The 25,381-nt window shown below is 41.2% G+C and overlaps 1 protein-coding gene across 6 annotated transcripts in view; it reads right to left on the bottom strand.

Moving 5' to 3' along the window:
- The window catches only part of LOC118843617 (zinc finger protein 2-like), a 111,104-nt gene that overhangs the window by 11,492 nt on the left and 74,231 nt on the right, over positions 1–25,381 (bottom strand). The window contains exons 1-4 of one of the 6 annotated variants that reach the window (XM_036751328.1): positions 10,486–10,552; positions 8,235–8,709; positions 3,873–3,980; positions 688–776 (exon numbers count right to left, since the gene is read on the bottom strand). In XM_036751328.1, the coding sequence (XP_036607223.1) occupies positions 688–720 (33 nt within the window). In that variant the 5' untranslated portion in view covers positions 721–776; positions 3,873–3,980; positions 8,235–8,709; positions 10,486–10,552. Of the gene's footprint in view, positions 1–687; positions 777–3,872; positions 3,981–8,234; positions 8,710–10,485; positions 10,553–13,951; positions 14,455–25,381 lie in introns of those variants that run through there. The other 5 variants (XM_036751329.1, XM_036751326.1, XM_036751327.1 and 2 more) reach the window with 5 other exon arrangements.

Raw genomic sequence — 25,381 nt, 5'->3', positions numbered from 1 at the left:
CCAGTTTTTATAAGAGTCATGGGGGGAGGGGTGGGGGGAATTCAGACCTGTAATATGAAGGGAATACAGGACTCTCAGTATAGAAATTCCCTCCACTAATACAGAAATACTAAGAAGATTGTCCAAGTGACTGCAAGACTGAATGTCTTGTCCATTGTTTAAAAGCAGCAGGACTCGAGCCCAGCTCTTCCTAACTCCAAAACCAGCCCTTTATATACCGTCTCTCACAACTTATACAGACCTGTAAAACATGTGAGAATGATACAGAGCTACCTGTCTGATTCAACTCAATCACTAATGAACGTCTACTATGCTAAGGCAATAAGCTTGACCTGGGGAGAATTCGAGGTGTCTGGGGGATACAAAGAAAAAAATGAAACCAGTCATGCCTTCAAGGAGGTAACATTCTCCTGGGGGGTTGGGATGGGAGGTAGAGAGAAAGGCTGAGATGCAACTTGAAAAGGGAGGGGGCGTAGAGTTCTAGAAGACTCCATGGAGGGATGAATGAGTGAATGCTGGCTAGGGAAACACTAAAGAAGGCCAGAACCACTATTCAAGTATAGAGCACATTTTCTACCACTTGACTCTTTGAATAGGCTCTTTGGGATGTGCCAGGCAAGGGAAGAAAATGTAGCCATTCTTGGAACAGATACAGCATTTTAGGAAAGAAAAGAAACCATAAATCACCTGGGACTTGGTTGTCAGGACCACAGCAGTCATTCTGTCCTCCCCTGAGCTCTTCTTTCGGGAAAGGGCAGAATCTTGAGAAGGCAAAGCTAAGGAAAAAAAGAAGAAACTTTTAAGAGAGTAGCCCCAAGGCTAGGTTGGAAATCCCCATATCTAATAGGAGTCACCTCTGATGTACTGCAATAGCCTTCTAAGTGTTCTCCCTGCTTCTAGCCTCCTCACCTACAGGTGTTTCCAACTTCTACACAGGTACCAAAAAAGAAAAAAATAGTCCTTAAGCACACGTCTGACCACGTCATTATCCTGGTCAAGAAAAACTAACGGTTTCCTATTGCCTCTAGATTGGAATACCAATTCTTCAGCTTGGTATTTAAAGCCCTTCATCATATAGCTCTAGTATCCCCTTCTAGATTTTTTACACAGCACTATTCTCCATCTTAAAGTTTATATTCCAGCCAAAACGGCCTGTTTGCTGTTTTCAGAATTCAGCATTCTATACACCACCTTCATGCCTATGCACAGGATTTCCCTCCTCAGGGATTAGGTTCTTTTAAACCTCATTTCATAAGCATCCTCATTGAGGAAGTCTCTTGATCACCTTAGGAGTTAGTGCTCTCTCTCTCCTTCCCTCCTCCAATTTTTATCATACACACACACACACACAGTATCTCCCAGCAAAATCTAAGTTTCTGGTGGGCAGACTGTTTTATCATTTTTTTTGTCTTTATATCCCCAGCACACCTTGCACATAGGAGTCATCTAAAAAAATGTTAAATCACATACTACCATACCCTCAAAGAGGGAAGTCAAATGGGAGCCAGGGAACCAATCCCACCATTTACTGGGATCAGAGAACAGCCATGAACATTGACTTAAGGTAACTTAAGTCTGACACTTTCCTTATCCTCATGGTAAGTTGAAGTTAGGGCAGAGTGAAATAAGGAAAACAAGACAGATTACAACTCTAATAATGTAAATGAAAAGGACACAAATTCTCAGTGGTTTTCATAATTAATCTTGACCCAAAAAAACCAGATGAAAAAACATATTTTTCCTCCGAAGCTGAGAGGCAGGACACTACAGGGGCAGAATGTTCATTCCTGGAAGGGACCTCAAAAGTCATCTTAATTCAATCCCCTTAGAGGAAACTATCGTTCAAAGAGGTCATGGCTTGGCCCTGTGAATTTCGTCCTCTGACTTGAGGCAATTCCTTTTCTTCCATACCATACATTCTTAGACATAGTCCAGTATCTGTTGCTTTGTCTTAACTGTTTTTCTTTGTTACAAGAGAGGGTTTGATTCCAAAGCTACAGAGGTGGTGGTAGAGAGGCTTTATCCAGAAACAATTGGGAGTAAAAATAAAAACCATCAACCAAACTTTTTTCTTTAAGACAACAGTCCTGGTCTGGGAATTAGGACCTATGTTGTAAAGTAGCATTTCCATCTCCCATCTGCTGTGCGATATACAGTAGTACAGCATTCAATTCTGTCCTTCAACTGTGCCACTTATGAGAGAAAAAAATTCTTATGCTTTTCTGGGACTTAGAGGATATGCAAAGAATTATTCTGTGGAACTCTTCAAGAATCTGCCTTTCTAGATATGGCATATTATAGAAATAGAAATATGTTCTTTCTATAAAAACTTAAAAAGCCATGAATTCCAGTCTGGACTCTGTCATTACCAAACGATGGTATCTTTCTATTAAAGTTGCTTTTTTAATTCTGAACTTAAACCACAAAATAAAAGTAACATTTCCTTATATACATAGTAGAAAAAGACTGAACCTGAAACTGCGGGTCTCGATTGCATATAGTTTGCTTTTCTTTTCAAATATAAGATAAAGTCAACATGTAACTTTAGAAGCTGTTCTATTTGTCTGTAATTCTTTCTGGCCTTCTTTCTGTTTTCTTCTGTACACTGTTATAGATGTTTCAGTGACTCACTTTTTTTCTCAACTACCCTAGCACCCTCTATACCATATATACCCAAAAGGGGGTGGGGGGGAAGCCATTTCAACAAATACGAGGTCAAGCAAAACAAATTCCTATGTTGTGTTGGCTGTCTGAAAATGTAGGTCTTATTTTGTATCTTGAGTGAACACTTGTCATCAGTAGGGAGGTAGCAGGCTTCATTATGACTCCTCTGGAATCATGGTTATTCATTGCATTGGTCAGAATTCTTAAGTTTTTCAAAGTTGTTTTTATTTATAATATTATAATTTTTCTCCTGGTCCTGTTCTCTTCACTATATCAGTTCATAAATGTCTTCCCAGGTTTCTCGGAAAATCTCTTTCATCATTTCTTAACATAATATTCCATTACACTCATATACCATAATTTGTTTAGTCATTTCTCAAATAATGGGCAAACCTTTAGTTTCCAGTTCTTTGCTAAAACAAAAAAAGGTGCTATATATATTATTATGCATATGGGTCCTCTTCTTCCTCTTTCTTTGGTCTCTTTCAGGTATACACCTAGTAATGGTATCGTTACCACTCAAAGGGTATTTACTGTAATATCTTAAGCAATGACTTTCATCTATTCCAACCTATTTCCTAACATGTAAAATGGAAATGATGTACACCTAATGTGCCTCAGTGAATAAGGACAATGTAAGAACAAAACATAAAAGTAATATGACAACTGAAAATTTAATTCAACAAATATTTATGAAAAACCTCCAACAGTCAAGGAATTGTGCTGGGTACTAAAAATGCCAAGACAAAAATGACAGCCTCTGCCTTCAGGGTGATAATATTCTACTGAAGGATACAATATGTATAGAGATGAGTAAATACAAGACAATCTTGGGGGAATCAGGAATGGCCTACTATAGAAGTTAGTGGGGTCCCCTTCACTGGAGATCTTCAAGCAGAGGTTAAATGACCACTTTTCAAGTATGAATTACAGTAGGGATTCCTTTTGGTGTGGGTTGGTCTAGATGGTTGAGTTCCCTTCCAACAATAAAATTCTCTAATTTTTTAAAGACTTCTCATAAGATGGGGTACATGCACTGAATTCTAAAGGAAGCAAAGAACTCTAAGAGACAAGAGTAAGTCGACAAGCATTTATTAAGCACTTACTATATGCTAGGCCCTGTGCTAAGAGCTGGGGGTATAAAGAAAGGGGCTCACATTCTAAGAGGTGCACGGCATGTAAATAAATACATACAAAAAGATACATACAGAAAAGATGAAGGTTATCTCAGAGAAGAGGCTCTGGCAGCTGAGGAAACTGAGAAAGGCCTACTGCAGAAGGCAGCATTTGAGTTGTCTTGAAGAAAGCCAGGGACCCTAAGAGGCAGAAGTGAAGAGAGGAGAAAAAAACATTACGAGCATGGGGTACAGACAGTATAGCCGGTGTATTGGCCAAAAGATAGGAGATGGAATGTCATGGACAAAGACCATCAAGTACTTCAGTATAATTGGACTGTGGAGTACGTAGAGGGGGGTCAAACGTAACAAGACTGCAAGTAGGAAGGGACCAGACTGTGAAAAACTTTAAATGCCAGGTAACTTTCTATTTGAGTTTACAGGCAATAGGAAACCACTGGAGTTTATTGAGGGGAGGAAGGTGGCACGTGGAACACAGTCAGACTTACATTTTAAGGACCAGAGTGGTAGCTGTGTGAGTGGAGAAAAGGAAACTGACAAAAGATGTCATGAAGGTATTAATAAAAAGATTTGGCAATGGATTTTATGTGTGGGGTGAGATGACATAGGATGACACTGAGGATGTCACAGAGGTTGCAAATCTGGGTGACTGGAAGGATAATGGCATCCCGACAGTAACAGGGAAGTTCAAGAGGGGAAGGTTTAATGTGAATGTGGAGTTTGAGATGCCTACGAGATACCCAGTTTGAGATATCTAAAAAGCAGTTGGTGATATGGGGCTGGCTCTCCCAAGGCTAGGTCTGGATATACAGATCTGGCAGTCATGTACATAAAGATGAGCATTAAACCCAAGGGACCTGATGAGCTCACCAAGTGAAATAGCATAGAGGGAAAAGAGATAAGAAGGCCAAGGGTAAAGACTAGGAGAAGACCCATGACTAGTGGGTGTGCCATGGATGGAAAATCAGTAAAGGAGACTAAGAAGAGGCAATCAGACAGGTAGGAGGAGAACCACCAAGAGTGCAGCACTACAAAAACCTAGAGAAAAAAGACTATCCAGAAGAAAGTGACCTGTATCAAATTGTGCAAAAAATTCAAGGATGAGGATTAGGGAAAAACCATTAGATTCAGCAACTAAAAGATCATTGGTAACTTTGGAGAAAGTAATTTTAGTTGAATGACTAGGTTAGAAGTTATATTGCAGAGGGTTTATAAGAGAGACCAGAGGAAGTGGAGGCACCACATATAGCTATCTTTTTCAGAGTTTAACTGAGAAAGGGAGGAGAGATATAGGATAATTAGCAGGGTTGGTAGGATTGAGTGTCTTTTAAGAATGGAGGAGACATAGACATATTTGAAGACATCAAGAAAAGAGCCAGTGTAGACAGAAGAGAATGAAGATTAGAAAGAAACTAAGGATTAGACTGAAGATTAGAAAGAATCTTTTCTAAGATATGTTATAGTAATGATTCCTTTCGTGCACAAGTTAGAATAAATGGCCACTAAAGTTCATTCCAATACTTAAATTCTGTAATTCTCAAATTCTGTATGATAATGGGGGCAGGCAAACTGCTAGAGAAAGTGAAAGAGGAAAGAATCAAGGGTACACATAAAGGAGCTGGCCTTGATAACAAGGGCTACCTCTTCACTAGAAATTGCAGTGGAAAAGGTAGTGGGAGAAGATGTATGAAGGATATGAGAAAGAGACAAAATATCAAATGTCAAATGGACTCTATTTTTTCAACGAAGTATGAAGCAAGGTCCTCAGCTGAGAAGACAGAGGGAGGTGATACCCTGGGCAGCTTAAAAGGTTTGGAATAGATGCTGTGTAGGATGGGATACAGAATCAACTATAAAGCAGAAGGACTGCGTTGCTACAGTGAGAGCCCAGCTGAGGGTCAATAACATAATCTGTAGTGGTTCCAATTAGTGTTTCTGACTTCTTCCAGTTCATTCAGCAGTAGGTGAACAGGAAAGGGGGCATAGAGTAAGAGTAATCCAATGATTAGGGTTTGGCAAGGTGTGATCACTGAGAGAGCGAAGAAGGACGTGGTTGCCCCCAAGACAGAAGCCAAGTTAAAGACCTTGAAAACCAAGAAGGCGGTTTTAGAGGGTATACTTAGCCACAGAAAGAAAAAAAAATCTGAATGTCCCCTACCTTCTGGAGACTCAGGTCACTTCAACATTGGTGATAGTCCAAATACCCTCAGAAAAGTGCCCAGAGGAGGAACAAGCATGATCACTATACTATCATCAAATTTCTCTTGACCACTGAATCTGCTATGAAGAAGACTGAAGACAACATAAGCCTGGTATTATTCACTGTGGCCAGCAAATATCAGATAAAAGGAGACTATAAATAAAGAAGCTATATAACACTGATGCAGCCAAGATCAACACTGATCTGGCCTAATGGAAAGAAGCTGACATCCAATTTGCCCCAGATTATGAAATTTTCATCTTGCCACCAAAATTAAAATCATGTAAACTACAATCAGCTAGCTCCACATACAATAAAATATCCTTGTGTACACGTTTTAAAATGGGGCAAGGGATTTGAGAGCAGAGGATACTGTAGAATTCAAATGATTCACCAAGGTGTCAAGATTGGGAAGGAAGCAGAAGGTAGTCAGAGTGGGGGGAATGTCCTGGGAAAGAACCAAGAGATGGAGGGACTGGAGGTCATAGGGAGGATAAAAAACAAGGGTAAGGGCTGTAAGGCACAGGGAAATATGGGATGATACAAGATCTGATACGACACAAGAATTTCAGAGTTCATGATCATGGAAGTAGAACATTTGTAGGTGGTGGCAGGATCATGAGTATGACCACCATCTCTATGTGCAGCTGAGTGAAAGAGAGATCAGGGCTGTCCCACCTTAGGTTTTTATTGAAACAATAGACGATATATTTTGATTTGCCATTTTAGTAAGAGCTCTAAGGTAGCTTGGCTTCCTTTACTAAAGCATTTATGTAAATTTCTATGCTTGCAGGCAGGCTGCATGTGGCCCAGGGGCTGCATTTTAAACAGCCCTGGAGAAGATCATAGAAATTCAGTAGACTGAGAACTAGAAAATTAGATTATTTGGGGAAATTTTCACATGTAAGTGGAAGTCCCCAAGTAGGAGGGCAGGTATTGCAGTGTAGAAAAAGACTGTGAGTCAGGCATGAACTCATTGAGTTAGGAGGTAGAATGTGCTGAGGAGTCACTAGATAACCACCTCCAGAATCCGGATCCAGTGCTAAATTTGGATAATGTGGACTCATTGGAGAAAAGAGGGTGAGCTGAAGAGGCTAGAAATTCAGTATTGAGAAGTAATGAGCATTCTGACTTCCCTGCCATGACCAGTAAATTAGAGAGCTCAAAGAATGGCCAATATTAGAAAGGGTGACAAGGGAAGCACAGTCATCAGAAAGAAGCCTGATATGAGTGACTTAAAAAAGATGGAAAGAGTAAGAAAGGAGATTTAATTTGAAATTAAAGTTTGCTAACTATGAAGCAGACTTTCAAGAGAACACAGAGAAAGGCACTGGCTGTTCAGGACAAGGAGGGGGAAAGAGGAGGGCTGAAGTAGATGGGACTAAAAAAGTGGACAGCCAAGGTTGGGGCAAGGGCAATGGGGCGTGAGGGGTTAGTAGCAAGGGGTTCTGTATCACTGTAAGAGGGAGAGTATAAAAAGGCATAGGAGAATGTTAGCTGTTGAGGGATGAGTTCAAGTGGAGTATCAGTGAATGGGGAGAGAACTGTTGAGGGAGAGAAGGTGTGGCTGTTCTAGATCATTTCTCAAGGACCATCTTCACAGTAGGTATGGCCTAGCATGGGGCCTGTGTGGCTCCAGTTAAGCCTCTTCACAATAGCCATAAGGAGGAGGTATGGCCTTAGCTCTGGGGAGAAAGGGCAGTCTAAGGCAAAGGAAGCAGCATGTGGAATGGCACAACCTGGACATAGAATGCCAAATTCTGGAGACACCAAATATGCCAGCTTGGCCTTTATATGGAATGTATAAAGGGAAGTAACGCGAAATAAGTTTGCAAAATAAGAGGCTAGAGGTATACTAGCCAAGCTGAGGGGTTTGTATTTTATCCTATAAGAAACAGAGAGCCACTAACTCCCCAATTGTTAGGATAAAAAGCTTGGAAAGGAATAGAATGTCTGAACTATCCTTGACTTCCAAATGCTACCACAGGGGCAAACAATGGAGTATGGTCTTCACCCTGGTGCTTAGGAGTATACAACAGGATATGTAAATAAAGGAAGGTGAAAACTAAGCTGGAAAAGTGAAATTCACTTGAAATCCCTAATGTCTTATTTACCAAGTTTCCTAGCCATTTATTTACCACACCCAGTAGCCTCTCTGATGTGTTTTCTATTTTCCCCACTCTTGGGAGACTAACCTCTGCTCTAATGGGCCCCACCCTTCTTTTAATCCTTACCTCTCTCTCCAAGAGTTTCCATGGTGACCCCTTCCTTGCTGTCTTGGTACGTTTAACTTCTCTCAAGTCCTGATCTCCTACGAGTAATAAAGGAAAATTTTTCTGATGTCAAAAACTCCAACTTGCTATGTTTCCAGCCTCTTCCCCGAACTTCTCTCCGAGTCAGATTTGTCTCCTTCCTAGGATTAAGGATGATTGTGAAGGTATCTTCTACTTTCGCTCTCAAGTTACCAACTTGTCCATGTGGAATGGAGATTTGGTAGTTTTAGGAGAAACTTTCTTCAGTTAGAGTTTTGTTTTGTTTTTCTGAAGTTCACATTTATTTCCTGCAGTTAATCAACCTTGTGGAATACCCAGGCTGGTCCCCTTGGCCTCTACCAAGAGCTACCAGGAGGATTAAGAGAGCAGCCCATGACAAGATGTTGTCAACCAAAGAGATCCACCAGCTTTATCCAGGGCCCTTGCAGAGGTAACCCTGAAATACACAAATGACAAGGTGGGCATCAAGCAGCTGGGAACTGTCTTCAAATAGACACAAACAATTGATTCAAAAACACACTTAAGATTTAATAATATTAACTCATGCTCTGGACATGGAGTTAGGAAAACATGAGTTTGAATGCCACCTCAGACATTTACTATTGTCGAAAGTGAATTTTGGGAAGGATATAACTGACTCCATTTTGTGACACTGTCTCCTTCAACATCTCCCTTCCCACAATCTCTTTACAATTTAGAATAATTCCAGAACTCACCCATTTCTCTTTATTCATCTAATAAGGCGTGTATAGTAGGAGCTCAACAAACGCTAATTAACTATAAAAGATAAAGAAAAAACTGACTCCTCAGGTGTGGTGTAAATGGCTATGCTAAAGGCCGTTGTAAGTTGGACCTTTTTTTCCTTTTACTAAAAATGTATCTTTTCACTTCAACATGTTCTACATAATCTTACCCAAAATTCTGCATCAAGAAGCTCAAGAGAAAAGAGGGGAGGGAGGAGGAGAAAGAGGAGCATATGTTCCACAGATGATATATATATAGACATATACAGATACATACATACACACACATATATACACATATGTGTGTACATATGTACATATATATATGGAACTGAGAGAGACACGTCTATCGCCTACTGATACTGTGTGTCATATCCTTGAGTGGATAAACAAACTTCAGGGTACCTGTCTGTCAGTAACCATGCTATAGCTAGCAACAACCCTGAAAGTTTTTGCAATACCACCTGCGCGACCCTAGCCTAGGCAAGTCACTTAGCCAGACCCTCATCTGTAAAATGTGAATAATAACAGCATCTACGTCACATGGTTGCAAACCTTAAGTCCCTACTAAATGGTAGATTATATTACCACGTGCCATTTGACAGCACAAGGTTCTTTTTTCACAACCGCCCTTCCTTCGGCAAGACATCACAGCATCCCAGTTCTTGGGCTGCAGGGCACCTCAGAAGCAGTCCAGGCCAAATCCCATGATTTACAAATATGGAAAGTGGGGCCCAGGAGGGTTCGTGACTTACCCCAGGTCACACAGAGGCTGGATTTGAACACTAATAATAATAATAACTGCTAACATTTATATAAAGCTTACTATGTCACCAAGTGGCTTACGATTATATCATTTGATCCTCATAACCACTTTATGGGGCAGATGCTACTATAATCCCCTTTTTATAGATGAGGAAACCGAGGCAAACTGGGATAAGTGACTTGCCCAGGGTCATACAGGTGGTAACCACGTGAGGCTGAATCTGAACTCAGGTCTCTTCCTGACTCCGGACCCTTAGCTCTACCCACTGCACCACCTAGCTGCTCCAATCTAGTTGATTCCAGATTAATTACTCTTTCTCATCCCCCCCCCCCCCCCCCCCCAGTCATTAAATTCCTAGTCCCGGCCTCAGGAGCGGCTGCGGGGCTCGCAGTAGATCAAACACAGCCGCACACTAACGTACAAGGCCACACAAAACAGTTACGCCCCACATCGTACAATCACACAACACATGCGCAAGTACATGCCAGGAACGAGAGGTGCGTATGGCGCATGCGCACATCCTCTCGCTCAGCCCCTCCCCCAAGCGCTGAAGCAGGGGCCAAAGGCTCCCGCCAAGGGATTAAGGTCAGGTTCGCCGGCACGAGGGGGAACCGGGAGCGTCTACCTCCAGTCTCTGACCCTTCTCCCCCTCCCCCACCTCGAGGGCACAGACCCACATACACTCTCTCCAGGCTTAACTCACCTCCCACGCGGGAGCTGGACCAGACTAACAAAAGGACCTACGTGAGACCGGAAACGGAATTGCCCTTGGCCCTAAGGACCCAACCCCCCCTTACTAATCAAACTACAATTCCCAGAATCCTTCGGACTTGGTTACTTCCGGCTTCCACTTTTCCCATTTCCTACACAGTCCCAACGATGCTAAGTCGGAAAGATTCCGTCAGCGCCCTGTTGCTTCTTTCACTGGAGGTCTCGTGCCTCCGCCTTCCGCGGCCTGCATACACTTGTGTCTCCGGCTGCCCTCGGCACCGGGGCCTATGCGAAACCTAGGGCTTTGGTCCGATCAGAGGAACTCACCCTGCAAACAAAGCCTGGCAGAGGGAGGAGGGAGCGGGAGGTGGGTCACGGTTACCATGGAAACCAACCCAGCACTCTGCAGGCGCGTGACTTGGTTCCGGCTCCTAGGGAAAGGTGGCCCGGGTCTAGAGTGACTCCTAATCTCTTCCTTTTACCTAAATGTGTCAGGTGTTTGTACCTGGCGGCCTAGAGACTGGAGTTCCACCTAGTTCCACTTAGCAACTAATTAATCTGGAGCGGGCCCCTCAACTTCTCATTACCTCATGAAAAGAGAGGACCGTAATCCTACAATTCACCATTTGTGAATCGCCTACGCCCTTGGTTTCAAGAAGCTTAAGGAATAGAAGGTGATTCGACGTGAAAGAATGCGCGTACTCTTTGACCCACTGGCGCCTTAGGAAGTCAGTGTCAGTAAAGTCCGGAAGCTGGACTCAGACTCTTCGTTTGTTCTCTTCTCTCCTATTCTCAGCAAGAGGAGGCAGTGGAGAGAGAACTTAAGCCTCTCCGGCCAACCAAATGTGTTTGGCAGCTAGGGACGGGCAGAGAGGATGTGTTACAAGCTCCCTTGTGAGGTATTTTTTTTTTTTTGGAAGGGGGAAGGCAGAGCAATTGGGCTTAAGTGACTTGCCCAAAGTCACACAGCTAGTAAGTGTGTCAAGTGTCTGAGGCCGAATTTGAACTCAGGTCCTCCTGACTCCAGGGCCGGTGCCCTACTCACTGCGCCACCTAGCTGCCCCTACAAGCTCTCTTTTAACACAGCCCTGAAGTCTGTTCTTTGACTTCCCCATTTCCTTGGTTCATCACTGTGAGAGGCCTCTCCTTATGTTGTGATTAGTAACCAAATTTTCATCTTTCACTAAGCATAATCAGGTATAGTGCAGACTGTGCACTTAGATTACAACTCATGGTCATATTAGTTTGGTTCCTTGGAGCATGGCTACTCCTTCTCTGCCTCGGGGGCCTAGGGTATAAGCCTGAGGAGGTAGGAAGTAGTTTCTGATACTGTTTGTCATGAGCGCCCATCTGTGTGCAACCTAATACCAAATGACCAATAAACAACTTGCCAGTATCAATCAACATCATTTAGCTTTTACAAAGGGATATTTACTGAGAAAGTATATAGCAAGGAGCAAACTACAACAAACTCCCCTCTTCACACTCTGTCCCTGGGGAGGGTGGACTCAAAATGATTCCTACAAAATATCTCCCCTAAAGGGGTAAGAGGGTAGGCTTACCTCCTAGCTCTGAAAATCCTTTTCTCCCTTTGCAGAGTCTCTACCAAATTCTCTTCAGACTGTGGAAGAGCCAATTGTTCCCTTGCTGTCTCAGCTACAAGGTCGATTTACTACTGGGCTGCACCAAGTATGTCCGTCCTCAGGGCTGGCTCCTCACTGTACTAGTGTAGCTATCAGCAGACTCTATAGACTTCAGTTTCTGGACTTCTGGTGGTTCTTCTGACTTTTCAAACCTCCCAATGTCATAACCTTCTGTAATCCGGGCTTCAGCAAGCTGGCATGGAACCTTGGCTCCAAGGTTACCATGGCTCAAACTCCTAGTTCTATGGTGATCATCTCCAGCACAGAAACTGGGAACAAACAATACATACCAGAAACAAACACTAGACCCATTTTTCAGAGCTAGGATAAAAGAAAGGTAGTAAGAGAAGGGAAGGCCTTTCCCTCTCACTAGTTCAGTTCATGGCTTCCACATTGGGCACAGCAGATGGGAGCTCAGCCAAAAAGATGGCAGGAAAGAGAGTCTCACCAGTTGTAAAGACTCAAGCAGCTAGTCAATCAAAGGAGGCCACCCCCACCCACATGTAGGGGGCATAGCAGGCTCTATGTTAGGTGGCCTAATAGAAAGAATGGAAGAAGGCTGGAAGGGAGAGGAACAGCAAAAATGATATTTTCTTCCTTCAGCATTCAGTGTTTTATATCTATCACACTCTTGTTTTCTGTACTACACTTACTGTATGGTAGATTCATGTGTTTACCTCCTCCTGCTGTATTGTAAGCTCAGTGACAATAGGAGCCATGTCTTAATCTCATTTGTAATCTCTTTGGAAACTAACATAATGCTTTGCATATGATAGGAGTTTAATAAATAGTTGTTGAATGAGCAAATCAATTAACCTAGGTATAAGCAACCATAAAAGCAATCACCTATCAGCAAACACCTATTCTGTGCTAGGCACTGGGATACAGAGACAAACATGAAACAGTGCCTGCCCTCAGGGAGTTCACATTTTATCAGGGAGACACAATGTAATACCAGGCCAAAACAGAACTAAAAGATTGGGTATTGCCAAAGCAATATCTTACGATAAACCTAAGGTCTTTACAATCCCACTCTCTCCATCCCTAGGCTCTATTTGTGGGAGAGGAGGCCCCAGGCTTCTTAGGCAAATGTTTTGTAATCATTGTTCTTGCCATGCTATTTGAGTAAATGACTTTTCTAAGACCTTAAAAAAAAAATTGTCAGCCATAAGAAATGATGACTATGAAGAATTCAGAGAGGCAATGGGAAGACTTATATGAAAGAACAGAAAGTAAAGTAAGCAGAATCTATATATATATATATACAATATATATCAGTATATATACACAGATACATACAATGACAACAAAATTTTTAAAACTCGCAAAGCTGAATGCTATATTAATAATAATGACCAAACATGTCCCTGAAGAGGAGCTAAGAAAATCTTCCCTCAACCCCCACCTACTCACCATCTTTGCAGAGGTTGGGAATGATGGCTGTAACTTACCTGCGTATACCATCGGGCTTAGTTGGTTAGTTTTGCTGAACCACTTTTCCTCTTTATTCTTTGTTACAAAGGATAGCTTTCTGTGTAGGGAAGGAGGGAAGTATATATTCAGAAATGAAGATGATGTAAAAACAAGATGTGTTGATAAAATTTTAAATGTTAAAAAAAAGTAGTTTGATAGCAAAAGAGAAATCGAATAAGTAACCATAGAGGGCAGCAGGTTCAAACAATAGATTTAATATAGGAAATCTTATAAAAAGCTTTCAGAAATGTCTGGTTACATCTTGATTGTTAGAAATTTAACAAAGTGGCAGGTCTTGGTGAAAGATTTCTCCAAATTCATTATGTGCCCTCTTTTATTCACCAGCGTGACGTCGCTGATGTTGGATGACAGATGATTTGCTACTGAAAACTTTCCCGCACACGCTGCATTCATAGGGTTTCTCTCCAGTATGGATTCTCTGATGTCGTGTAAGGGATGAGCCATCAAAGAAGCATTTTCCACATTCACTACATTCATAGGGCTTTTCTCCAGTATGAGTCCTCTGATGTCGAGTAAGGGTTGAGAGACCAAAGAAGGCTTTCCCACATTCATTACATTCATAGGGATTGTCTCCAGTATGAGTTTTCTGATGTTGAATAAGGGAAGAACGGATGAAGAAGGCTTTCCCACATTCATGACATTTATGGGACTTCTCTCCAGTATGAATTACATGATGTCTAATAAGAGCTGAGTGCTGACTGAAGGCTTTTCCACATTCAGTACATACATAGGGTTTCTCTCCTGTATGAATTATATGATGTCGAATGAGGGCCGAGTGGTGACTGAAAGTTTTTCCGCATTCATTGCATACATGGACTCTCTCTCTACTGGAAGTTTTCTTGTGAGTCATGGTTACTTGCCTGAAACCTTTCTCTTGGGAGAAAGCTTTCTTCCAAGTTTCCCCTGAAGTGTCTCCCCTTTGCCTCTCCAATCTGCTCCCAGGCACATGAAATCTTCCAAATACAAGTTCCACAGGAAGGTCCCCTCTGAGTTTTCCCACTGATGTGCCTGGTGATTCTGCTTCCTCAGACCTATTTTGTTTTCCAGTTGACTCCTGAGTCTCAGGCCTATATTCCCAATCTAAAAAAAAAAGGAAAACACAAATGTCAGCTGTTCCCTGTTAATACATGCTTACTAGATTAGTATTAGAGGAATAATGCTAATTATGCAGCTTTGGCATTGGCAGGCTCTCAAACTGCCCTGTCATCTTGGGAGAGGAAAGAAAGTAGGGTGCAAGGTAGGTTGGAGTACGTAGTCCATTAAGTAAAGGTGCATACATAAAGAGCTTATCCAGCAGCGTAAGAGCAAAATAAGGAACAATGACCAGATGGGGTTTTAAAAATGGTTAGGGAATGGGGTGTAACTTGGGGAAAGAACTTCTAGTGATTAAAGAAAAGTAGCCCCTTCAATGAACAAGAACAGGGCAAGAATTCCTAGCTAGGAAAGGCAAAAGAATCAAATGTGAGGAGAAAGTGGCACCCCCTCCTCCCCAAAAAGGGAAAAGAGACTCTTCCAGTGGGTCTGTGGCAATACAATTTCAGCAGGCCTTGGAGCCCCTGAGAGCTTCCCAAATGAACTGCTGAGCTATTACTTCTAGTAAATCTCATCTGCCTGTTTGGTTTTTTTTTTTTTTTCACTTACCAGGAGAGGTGTGTTGTGGGATCTCTCTCTCTGCAGTTCTCTTTAGATTGAGTATCCATGGTTCTTCCCCTCGCTCCAACTGGAGAATCACATCAGGTTTAGAAATGGAAAGCCCTAATCACCAAATAAAGAAAATATAGCTGTTTTTGCTGGGGACAAACAGCTGTTTCAGGGCTCAGTCCCAACCTTTCAGGCAGCTAGGTAGAACAGTAGATAAAGCACTGGGCCTGGAGTCAGGAAGACCTGAGTTCAAATCCAATTTCATACACTTACTAGATGTTTGACCCTGGGCAAGTGATTTAACCTCTGTCTGCCTCAAGTTTCTTCATCTGTACAAGGAGGATAATAATAGCACCTACCTTCCCAGGGTTGTTGTGAGGATAAAATAAAATATTTGGACAGTGCTTCTTCCCTTCCTTAGTCTATAGAAAAGTGAAAAGGATATCATAAAGCCCAGAAGGAGGCACAGAGGTCTCTGAAGGAGAATTAGGGTTATGTTGCCAGTAAGTAGCAGGTTCATTGGAGTTCATTTATGGTTTCACTGACAGACAACTGGGTATCTCAGATGTATAAAACTATCTGAACTTGGACTTTTGGTGAGAAGCCCTGTCCTGAGAAAGCAGAGAATGATGTACAGTTTCAGGAAAAGCAATGAAGCTGCCGATTTTCAGCTCTATAAAGTGAAGACATTTTACCTAGGAAAGGGCAGAATAAACAGACACCGAGGTCCAGCTAGGTGGCACCCGGTAGAGCATCAGCCCTGGAGTCAGGAGGACCTGAGTTCAAATCCAGCCTCAGACATTTGACACACTAGCTGTGTGACCTTGGGCAAGTCACTTAAGCCCAATTGCCCTGCCTTCCTCCTCCAAAAAAAAAAGAAAGAAAGAATAAACAGACACCTGCATCGAAGCCTTACTCATCCAAGAACCAAAAGACTGAACACCATAAACAATCTACAGTTATTAATAATTAAGTAAATTGAGGAAAAAATATGCACCAGTGGGTATACGGTCCAACCACTTAATATTATGTCTCTAAAAAAAACAATTTGTTCCATTTAAATGTTTCATAAAATTATGGTTTAATCTGGAATTGAAATGAAAGGGATGCATTGTCATAGAATCGTAGTATTGTACAGTTGGGAGGGAATCTTAGAGATTGATTCAAGCTAGAACAGTTGAAAAAGGATTTATAGAATAGGGACTTGAGCTGGAAGCAACTTGGGCTCGCTGAAAGCAGTGCACAGTTTCCTAAGTGTTATGCAGTTTGTTCTCTTCATATTCAGTTATGAGCCCAGTTTACTGTCCACCTGCAACACTTATCCAAAATAGGTGTCCCAAAAGTCTCAGTGTAGTTTTAAACTATTAAAGCTAATAAACTATTCAGCTATTAAACTTAAAACTATAAGACTTTTGGAACTATTAAAGCTACTAAACTACTCAGCTATTAAGCTTAAAACTACAAGACTTTTTGAACCCCTATGTACCAACAGACTTATGCAATGGGCCACCCATCCAACTATTTGTCATAATCTGGGTAATAGGTACTCTTTATCTACTTGGCTTTTCCTGCATGGATGGCTAGGGTGATCTTTCAAGTGATTGTATATGTCATAGGATTATAGATTTGGAGCTGGGAAGGATCTTTAAGACCATCAAATCCAACCCCTTTATTTTACAGATGAGGAAACTGAGGCATGGATCGTTTAAGTATCTTGCACAGGTATCATGTCTCCCTGAAGTCTTTTCTTCTCATCCTCATTTCCTTCATTCCTCACATGACATGATTTGAAGACTCTTCACCATTCTGGTGGGCCTCTAGATATTCTCCAGTTTATCGATGTCCTTAAAATGGGGCATTCAGAACTGAATGTAACACTCCAGATTTGGTCTGGTCAGGGCAGAGTATTGCAGATGATATCACCTCACTAGTCCTAGACAAAATGCCTCTCTGAATTCAGCCCAGGATTGGGGCAGGGGGCGTTGTTTTTGCTTTTGTTTTTGCTGCTGTATCAGTATTGAGGCATATTAAGCCTACATTCCATTAAAATTCCCAGATCTTTTTCAGGCAAACTGATATCTAGCCATGAGTCCTCCATCCTGTGATTATGAAATTCATTTTTTTGAAACCATGTAATACTTTATACCTATATAATCAACTCAGATTCACAGATGGTTCTGTGATTTCATCAATGTGGGTATTCCCTCCAGTGAAGAGAATTGCAACCCATCCCTGCCTGCTTATCCTATGTGACTATTACCATGTCTTCCCATAAGTTCACCCCAGGGTGTTCATCCAACACACTAGAGGCCTTCCTTGCCTTCTTTTGACATTGTGAGGATACCATTGAAACATAAAGGCTGTCTTTGTTTATTCCTTTCTCTTGCCACCTGACTAACCCATTCTTCTTTTTGATCATATACTTCTCTGATTACGTATTTTACTGTGCTTCTCTTTCATAATTGCTTTTTTAAACATTTGTTGCAGCCTACCCACACACACCGTGTACTTCCCCAGTGCTGTCTAGGTGATACTTATCTGTGTTGACATTGAACTATCAATGACTGTTCTTTGGGTCTGACCATTCAACTAATTCTGAATTTTCCTAACTGTACTGTTGTTTAGACTACTTCAATCTTGTTCAAAAGGCACAAGAGACTAGTTAAACTATATCTATATCCACCTCCTGATCTTATAACCCTATTAAAGGAAATGAAGTTAGTCTGAAATGACTTGTTTCTGCTGAAGATGGGGATCTGGTGCTCAGAAGATTGGTCAGGACAGCAAGGGTAGATTTGGTGGTCCTCTGCGTAGAGGTGAGAGTGGAATCTGTAGGAGAGACTGAAATGGCCAAGGGAGACAGAATAAAAGCACAAGAAAAGAGAATCAAGAATAGACATTTGGAGGAGAGGATTCTGGGAAGATGGTGGAGTAGGTCAGAAAATTCCAAGCTCTCAAGATTTTTCCCCACACAGTTAAAATAGCACCTTAGGGCAAACAAAGTGTGGGTGGAGACAAAGAAGAATAGGGGTGCAACCAGAATCTTCCTGGGACAGTTTGAGAAGATCTGAAAAAAATCCCAGGACCAGGTTTGGTCCCTGCCAGGAGTAAACACCTCCAGGCTAGGTTCCCTTTTAACAGCAAGCCACAAGCCGCTTAAACCTAGCAGCAAGTCCCGGGGTTAGTTGGTTAGACAGGCTGCCTTGGCCCCAGCCACTGGAACTTTGTACCCTGGATGGTGAGGGGAGTCCTGTGTTTGAGCCCAGGAAGATTGCAGGAACCTCTGCTGAGAAGGAACATCAGATTCAGCTGTGCTGCAAAGAGCAGTGGGGGCGAGGAGGAACCAACACAGGCCCTGTGAGTGCAAAAGCAGTGGGGAAGAAAGCCCCTGGCTGTGGGCACTTACATGAGATTGGAGGTTTGGCTCTGGTTCCAGGCTATAGGGGAGAACTGAAGATCTGGGGCAAGAGGCACCATTTCCCATACCCCAGGGCTAGAGGTGATTACAAAAATCAAGTTATCACCACCAAAAAATGCACAGGCAAAGGAGAAAGAATCTGACCACAGAAACCTATTATGGGAATAGAGATGACCGGGGTTCATCTTTAGAGGAAGATATTGAAGTAAAGAAACCCCCAAAGAGCAACATCAAATGGTCACTTGCCCAAAAAGAATTTATAGAAGATCTTAAAAAAGACTTTAGAAATCAAATGACAGCGATGGAGGAAAAACTAAAAAAAAATAATAATCTAAGAAAAACAAGAAAGTTATGAAAGGAAAGTCAACCAATTAGAAAAGGAGATCCAGAATCTCAAGGAGGAAAAAGACACCTTGAAAATTAGAATCGGGCAAGGTGAAGCCAGTGAAATTATAAGAGATCAAGAAATAATTAAACAAAACATGAGTAATGAAAAAATAGAAGAGAAAGTGAAACATCTTATAAGAAAAACAACAGATTTGGAGAATAGATCAAGAAGAGAAAATATAAAAATAATCGGACTAACTGAAAGTTATGACCAAAAAAAGAATCTTGATACTTGATATTAGAACAAGGCAAGGAAGTAGAAATAGAAAAAATCCATCACACACCACTTAAGAGAGATCCTACGAGGAAAACTCATAGGAATATCAGTCAAGTTCTGAAACCCCAGCTCAAGGACAAAATATTAAAAGCATCAAGATTAAAACAATTTAAATATGATGGCACTACAATTAGAATTACACAAGATCTAGCAGCAGAGACACTAAAGGACCGCAGGTCTTGGAACACAATATATTGAAGAGCAAAAGACCTGGAGCTCCGGCCAAAAATATCATACCCTTCAAATTTAAGTATTATCTTGAATGGAAAAAATGGACATTTGACAAGCCTTCAGACTTTCAAGACTTTGTTAAAAAAAATCTTCCGCTTAATAGAAGATTTGATACACAAGAACCAAGAGAAACATAAGGTACATACCAAAGACTGACTATAAAGGATTCATAAGAACAGACTGTTTACCTTTTACATAACATAAAATGTAAAATATATGTCTAAGATTCATATTAATAATTGTTGAGCACATAAGAAAGAGAGGGATAAACCTGACTGATAGGAATTTAAAAAGTAAAACCATTTAGAAACTGCTAAAAAGAGTAACTTTTATACAAAAGAGGTGCAAGAGGAAGAAAGGATACAGAGGGTTTAGTTGGGGGAGGAGAGCTGGAGGTTCTGGTCACCTACTTTCATCAGGAGTGGGTTTAAGAGGAAACAATACATGTATATTTAGAAGAGTATAAAAGTTTTCTGGAAGATGGCAGCTGGAAAGCAGGGACTAGCGTGAGCTCCCCGCCAAGTCCCTCCAAAAACCTATAAACAATGGCTCTGAACCAATTCTGGAACTGCAGAACCCACAAAGTGGCAGAGGGAAGCAGGGCTCTAGCCCAGGACAGCCTGGATAGTTTCTGGGTAAGGTCTATCCCGCATGGAACTGGGAGTGGAGGGGAGCGGAGCTGAGCAGAGCCCAGCGTGGGTGGCGCAGACCAACCAGACCAGGAGCCGGGTGGAGCATGCCCTAGCACCCTGACTCAGTGAGCTGCAGCAGTTACCAGACTTCTCAACCCACAAACACCAAAGACAGCAGAGTAGGTTAGTGGGAAAAGCTGCTGGGGACAGGGATAGAGTTTGGGTTCAGCCACTGCCCTGGGGACAGCGGAGGTGGGGCAGCTACAGAACTACAGCTGCAGTTGCTTCCAGCCCCAGGCCTACCTGGTGGGAGGAATTAAGTGGCGGATCAGAGCAGGAGTGAAGAGCCTGCTGAAGATCTAAGTCCAGTCTGGGTTGGGGGTTCTTGGGGAAGGAGGAGTGCTGGTGTGGCAGCACATCCGCCCAAGCTTGGAACATAGAACTCTTTAGTCTACAAGCAGTCATACCCCGCTGAAAAACTCAAGGGTCAAGTAAGTTGGCTGGCAACATGGCCAGGCAGCGAAAACGCACCCAGATTCAGTCTCAGACTCTGGAATCCTTCTTTGGTGACAAAGAAGACCAAAACATACAGCCAGAAGAAGTCAACAAAGTCATATAGCCTACAACAAAAACCTCTAAGAAAAACATGAACTGGTCTCAGGCCATGGAAGAGCTCAAAAAGGATTTGGAAAAGCAAGTTAGAGAAGTAGAGGAAACATTGGGAAGAGAAATGAGAGTGGTGCAAGAAAACCATGAAAAACAAGTCAATGACTTGCTAAAGGAGACCCAAAAAAATACTGAAAAATACACTGAAGAAAACAACACCTTAAAAAATAGATTAACTCAAATGGCAAAAGAGCTCCAAAAAGCCAATGAAGAGAAGAATGCCTTGAAAGGCAGAATTAGCCAAATGGAAAAGGAGGTCCAAAAGACCACTGAAGAAAATACTACCTTAAAAATTAGATTGGAGCAAGTGGAAGCTAGTGACTTTATGAGAAATCAAGATATTATAAAACAGAACCAAAGGAATGAAAAAATGGAAGACAATGTGAAATATCTCATTGCAAAAACCACTGACCTGGAAAACAGATCCAGGAGAGATAATTTAAAAATTATTGGACTATCTGAAAGCCATGATCAAAAAAAGAGCCTAGATATCATCTTTCAAGAAATTATCAAGGAGAACTGCACTGATATTCTAGAGCCACAGGGCAAAATAGAAATTGAAAGAATCTACCAATCACCTCCTCAAATAGATCCCAAAAAGAAATCTCCTAGGAATATTATCGCCAAATTCCAGAGTTTCCAGGTCAAGGAGAAAATACTGCAAGCAGCCAGAAAGAAACAATTTCAGTATTGTGGAAACACAATCAGAATAACCCAAGATCTAGCAGCTTCTACATTAAAAGATCGAAGGGCTTGAAATACAATATTCCGGAGGTCAATGGAGCTAGGATTAAAACCAAGAATCACCTACCCAGCAAAACTGAGTATCATGCTCCAAGGCAAAATATGGATTTTCAATAAAATAGAGGACTTTCAAGTTTTCTCAGTGAAAAGACCAGAGCTGAATAGAAAATTTGACTTTCAAACACAAGAATCAAGAGAAGCATGAAAAGATAATTAAGAAAAAGAACAAGAAAAAGAAATTGCAAGGGACTTACTACAGTTGAACTGTTCTGTTTACATTCCTACATGGAAAGATGATGTGTATGATTCATGAGACCTCAGCATTAGGGTAGCTGAAGGGAATATGCATATACATATATATATATATATATATGTATATATATATGTTTATGTATATATATGCATATGTGAGTGTGTATGTATGTATATGTGTATGTGTGTGTGTATGTATATATATAGAGAGAGAGAGAGAGAGAGAGAGAGAGCGAGCAGGCACAGGGTGAGTTGAAGATGAATAAGGGATGAGAGAGGAATATATTGATAGAGGGAGATAGGGAGAGATAGAATGGGGTAAATTATCTCGCATAAAAGTGGCAAGAAAAAGCAGTTCTGTAGGAAGAGAAGAGAAGGCAGGTGAGGGGGAATGAGTGAATCTTGCCCTCATCAGATTTGACCTGAAGAGGGAATACCATACATACTCAATTGGGTATCTTACCCCACAGGAAAGAAGGAGGAAGAAGATAAAAAAAGGGGGGGATGATAGAAGGGAGGGCAGATGGGGGTGAAGGTAATCAAAAACAAACACTTTCGAAAAAGGGACAGGGTCAAGGGAGAAAATTCAATAAAGGGGGATAGGTTAGGAAGAAGCAAAATATAGTTAGTCTTTCACAACATGAGTATTGTGGAAGGGTTATACATAATGATACGCATGTGGCCCATGTTGAACTGCTTGACTTCTTAGGGAGGGTGGGTGGGAAGGGAAGAGGGGAGAGAATTTGGGAACTCAAAGTTTTAAAAAATAGATGTTCAAAAACAAAAACAAAAAAGTTTTTGCATGCAACTAGAAAATAAGATACACAGGCAATGGGGCATAGAAATTTATCTTGCCCTACAAGATAGGAAGGGAAAAGGGGATGGGAGGGGAGTGGGGTGACAGAAGGGAGGGCTGACTGGGGAACAGGGCAACCAGAATATACGCCATCTTGGAGTGTGGGGGTGGGTAGAAATGGGGAGAAAATTTGTAATTCAAACTCTTGTGAAAATCAATGCTGAAAACTAAATATATTAAATAAAAAAAATAAATAGGAAAAAAAATAAATTTGATTTTAAAACCAAAAAAAAAAGTTTTCTAAATTTAGAAGAAATAAAATGGTAGGGGTATAGTGAGGGGGGAGAGGACAAGGGAGAGATTTTTAGAGGGGAGAATGAGGGGATAAGTAAAGGGTGTTTAGATTAAAGGGAATGGGAGGATAGGGGAGGGATCCTTGGAGGGGGGAAGGCAAGTAATAGGAGGGAAGGGTTGTTGATGGAGAAGGGGGGGTAGGCAAGTAATAGGAAGGCCATGTAACGTAAAGTAAAGTAAAGTAAAGGAGGCAGGAGGGATAGGAAACAAGAGATATGTACAAACATAAAAACAAAGATCAGGAGTACAGTATGTTTGGGAAAGTATATATCTATATATGCATATATAAGTGTGTGTATATATCTGTATATGTATGTATATATTGAGAAACATATCTAAACTATATTGTAGCCTTCTGGAGGTGGGGGGAGGGAAAAAAGAACAAAGTTAAAAAGTGTACAGCAGAGAACAAAAGAAGACACAAGGAAGCAAAGAAAAGATGGACAATTCTCAACACAAGGTGTATTATCTATCATACAGGCTTTCTTGAAATGAAAATTTATTGTTATATATTTTGAATCCTCGTTTATGTTCTGCTATGCACATGACATGTTTTTTTTTCCTTTCTTTGTATTTAAGTTTCAGATATGTTTTTGTTTCTTTTTTTCTATTCTATATTTGTGTTCTGGTAAAATAAAAAAATAAAATAAAAAGAATAGACATTTGGAGAAACACCTGCATTAAGGGAAAAGATGAGGAGACAACAAGAGACAGAAACAGGGTAGTTAGAAAGGTAGGAGAAGACCAAGGAAATGTGGTATCCCTGAAGTATCTGCCAATTATCACCTATATATTTACCTACTTACAAGTAAAATATAAACTCCTGGATGGGAGGGTCAGTTTTTCTCTCTGTCTTTGTATCCCCAGTCCCTTGCACATATAGATACTTAATAACCACTTATTGGATAGGTTTGGAAATCATAGGAGAGAATGTCCAGAAGGGGTAGGGAGCCTTAAAGGTTGCAGAGGACACTGATGAAGTTCCTGTTGGATGGTCTTCTCCATGAAGCCTCTGACACAGACTCCTCGATGTCCCTCGGTGTCCCTCTTGATTGTTCTCTTCTTCTTTTCATCTGAGATATTCAAGGGAGCTCTAGATTCCACTCTTATTTTCTTGACCAGAAGTTTTTGGATTCACCACGTGATGTCTCTCCTTATTACCTGCTGCCTCTCTAGCTTTTATTTTCATTTATAAATGTGTGTCTCTGCCTGGGGCCTATTCCTTTTTTTTTTTTGGCCTTGATACATGCTAAAGTCACATGAAATCCTGGCCTTTACCCAATCCTGACATAAGCATTACTTTACTTTCACTGTTGTACAAAGATTGCTCTAGTTTCAGAGTAACTCCCACAGGCTTCTGGCATGTGACCATACAGTGATATTAAAACATGAGTGGGACCACAAAATTTAAACTCTAGTTCCCTCTTTAGGAGTCTTTTCCAAAATGTAGTTATTACCCCACTGAGGGAAGAGAGGTATTTTCTAAAAACAGGTAAGATTTTTAATCTCAGGGCAAACCTATCCTTACCCAGTGAGATCATGTTTCTGTAGTTCTCCAACATCACATCCCTGTACAAATCCTTCTGAGCAGAGTTCAGTTGCCTCCACTCTTCCTGGGTGAAGTTCACAGCCACATCCTTGAATGTCACCAACTCCTAAAATACAAACATTCTTGCTCACCCATGGTCCTTGTCTCCCCATGACCTAGAGGGAAGAGGTAAAGATAAAAGTACTGGGAGGAGCTTATAGTTCAGAAGAGGTACTGGCAGAATTAAAAGGCATGTGACCTGAAGCAGATAGTTCTTTATCTTCTCTCTCTTTTATTGTGCCCATCGCCAATTCACTTTTGAGAGAGAACAAAAGTTAAGCAAAGCATATTTCCTAGAACAGGGGCTTTTAACCTAGGGTCCATGAACCTGGATTTTTTTTAAAATTTTGATAAATGCATTTGAATATAATTGTTTTCCTTTGTAATCCAATATATTTCAAGTTATGCATTTAAAAATATTACTCTGAGAAGGGTTCACTTCACCATTCTGTCAAAGGGATTCATTAAACAAAACAGAATAAGAACCCATGACCAAAAAGGAAGGAGATCTATTAGTACCAGATCTCAAATTATACTATAAAACAGTAATTATTAAAATGATTTGGTAGGGGCAGCTAGGTGGTACAGTGAGCCGTGAATCAGAAGGACCTGAGTTCAAATCAAACCTCAGACACTTGACACATTTACTAGCTGGGCATTTACTACCTTGGGCAAGTCACTTGCCTTGCCTTTTTCCCCCCTCCAGAAAAATTTTTTAAAAAATGATTTGGTATTGATAATTTGGTAAACTGATTACCAAAATGA

The sequence above is a fragment of the Trichosurus vulpecula genome, chromosome 3 (genome assembly GCF_011100635.1).
Source record: "Trichosurus vulpecula isolate mTriVul1 chromosome 3, mTriVul1.pri, whole genome shotgun sequence".
Lineage (NCBI taxonomy): Eukaryota > Metazoa > Chordata > Mammalia > Diprotodontia > Phalangeridae > Trichosurus > Trichosurus vulpecula.
The sequence above is the reverse complement of the archived record's forward strand: the minus strand, read 5'-3'. Positions and strand labels throughout refer to the sequence as shown.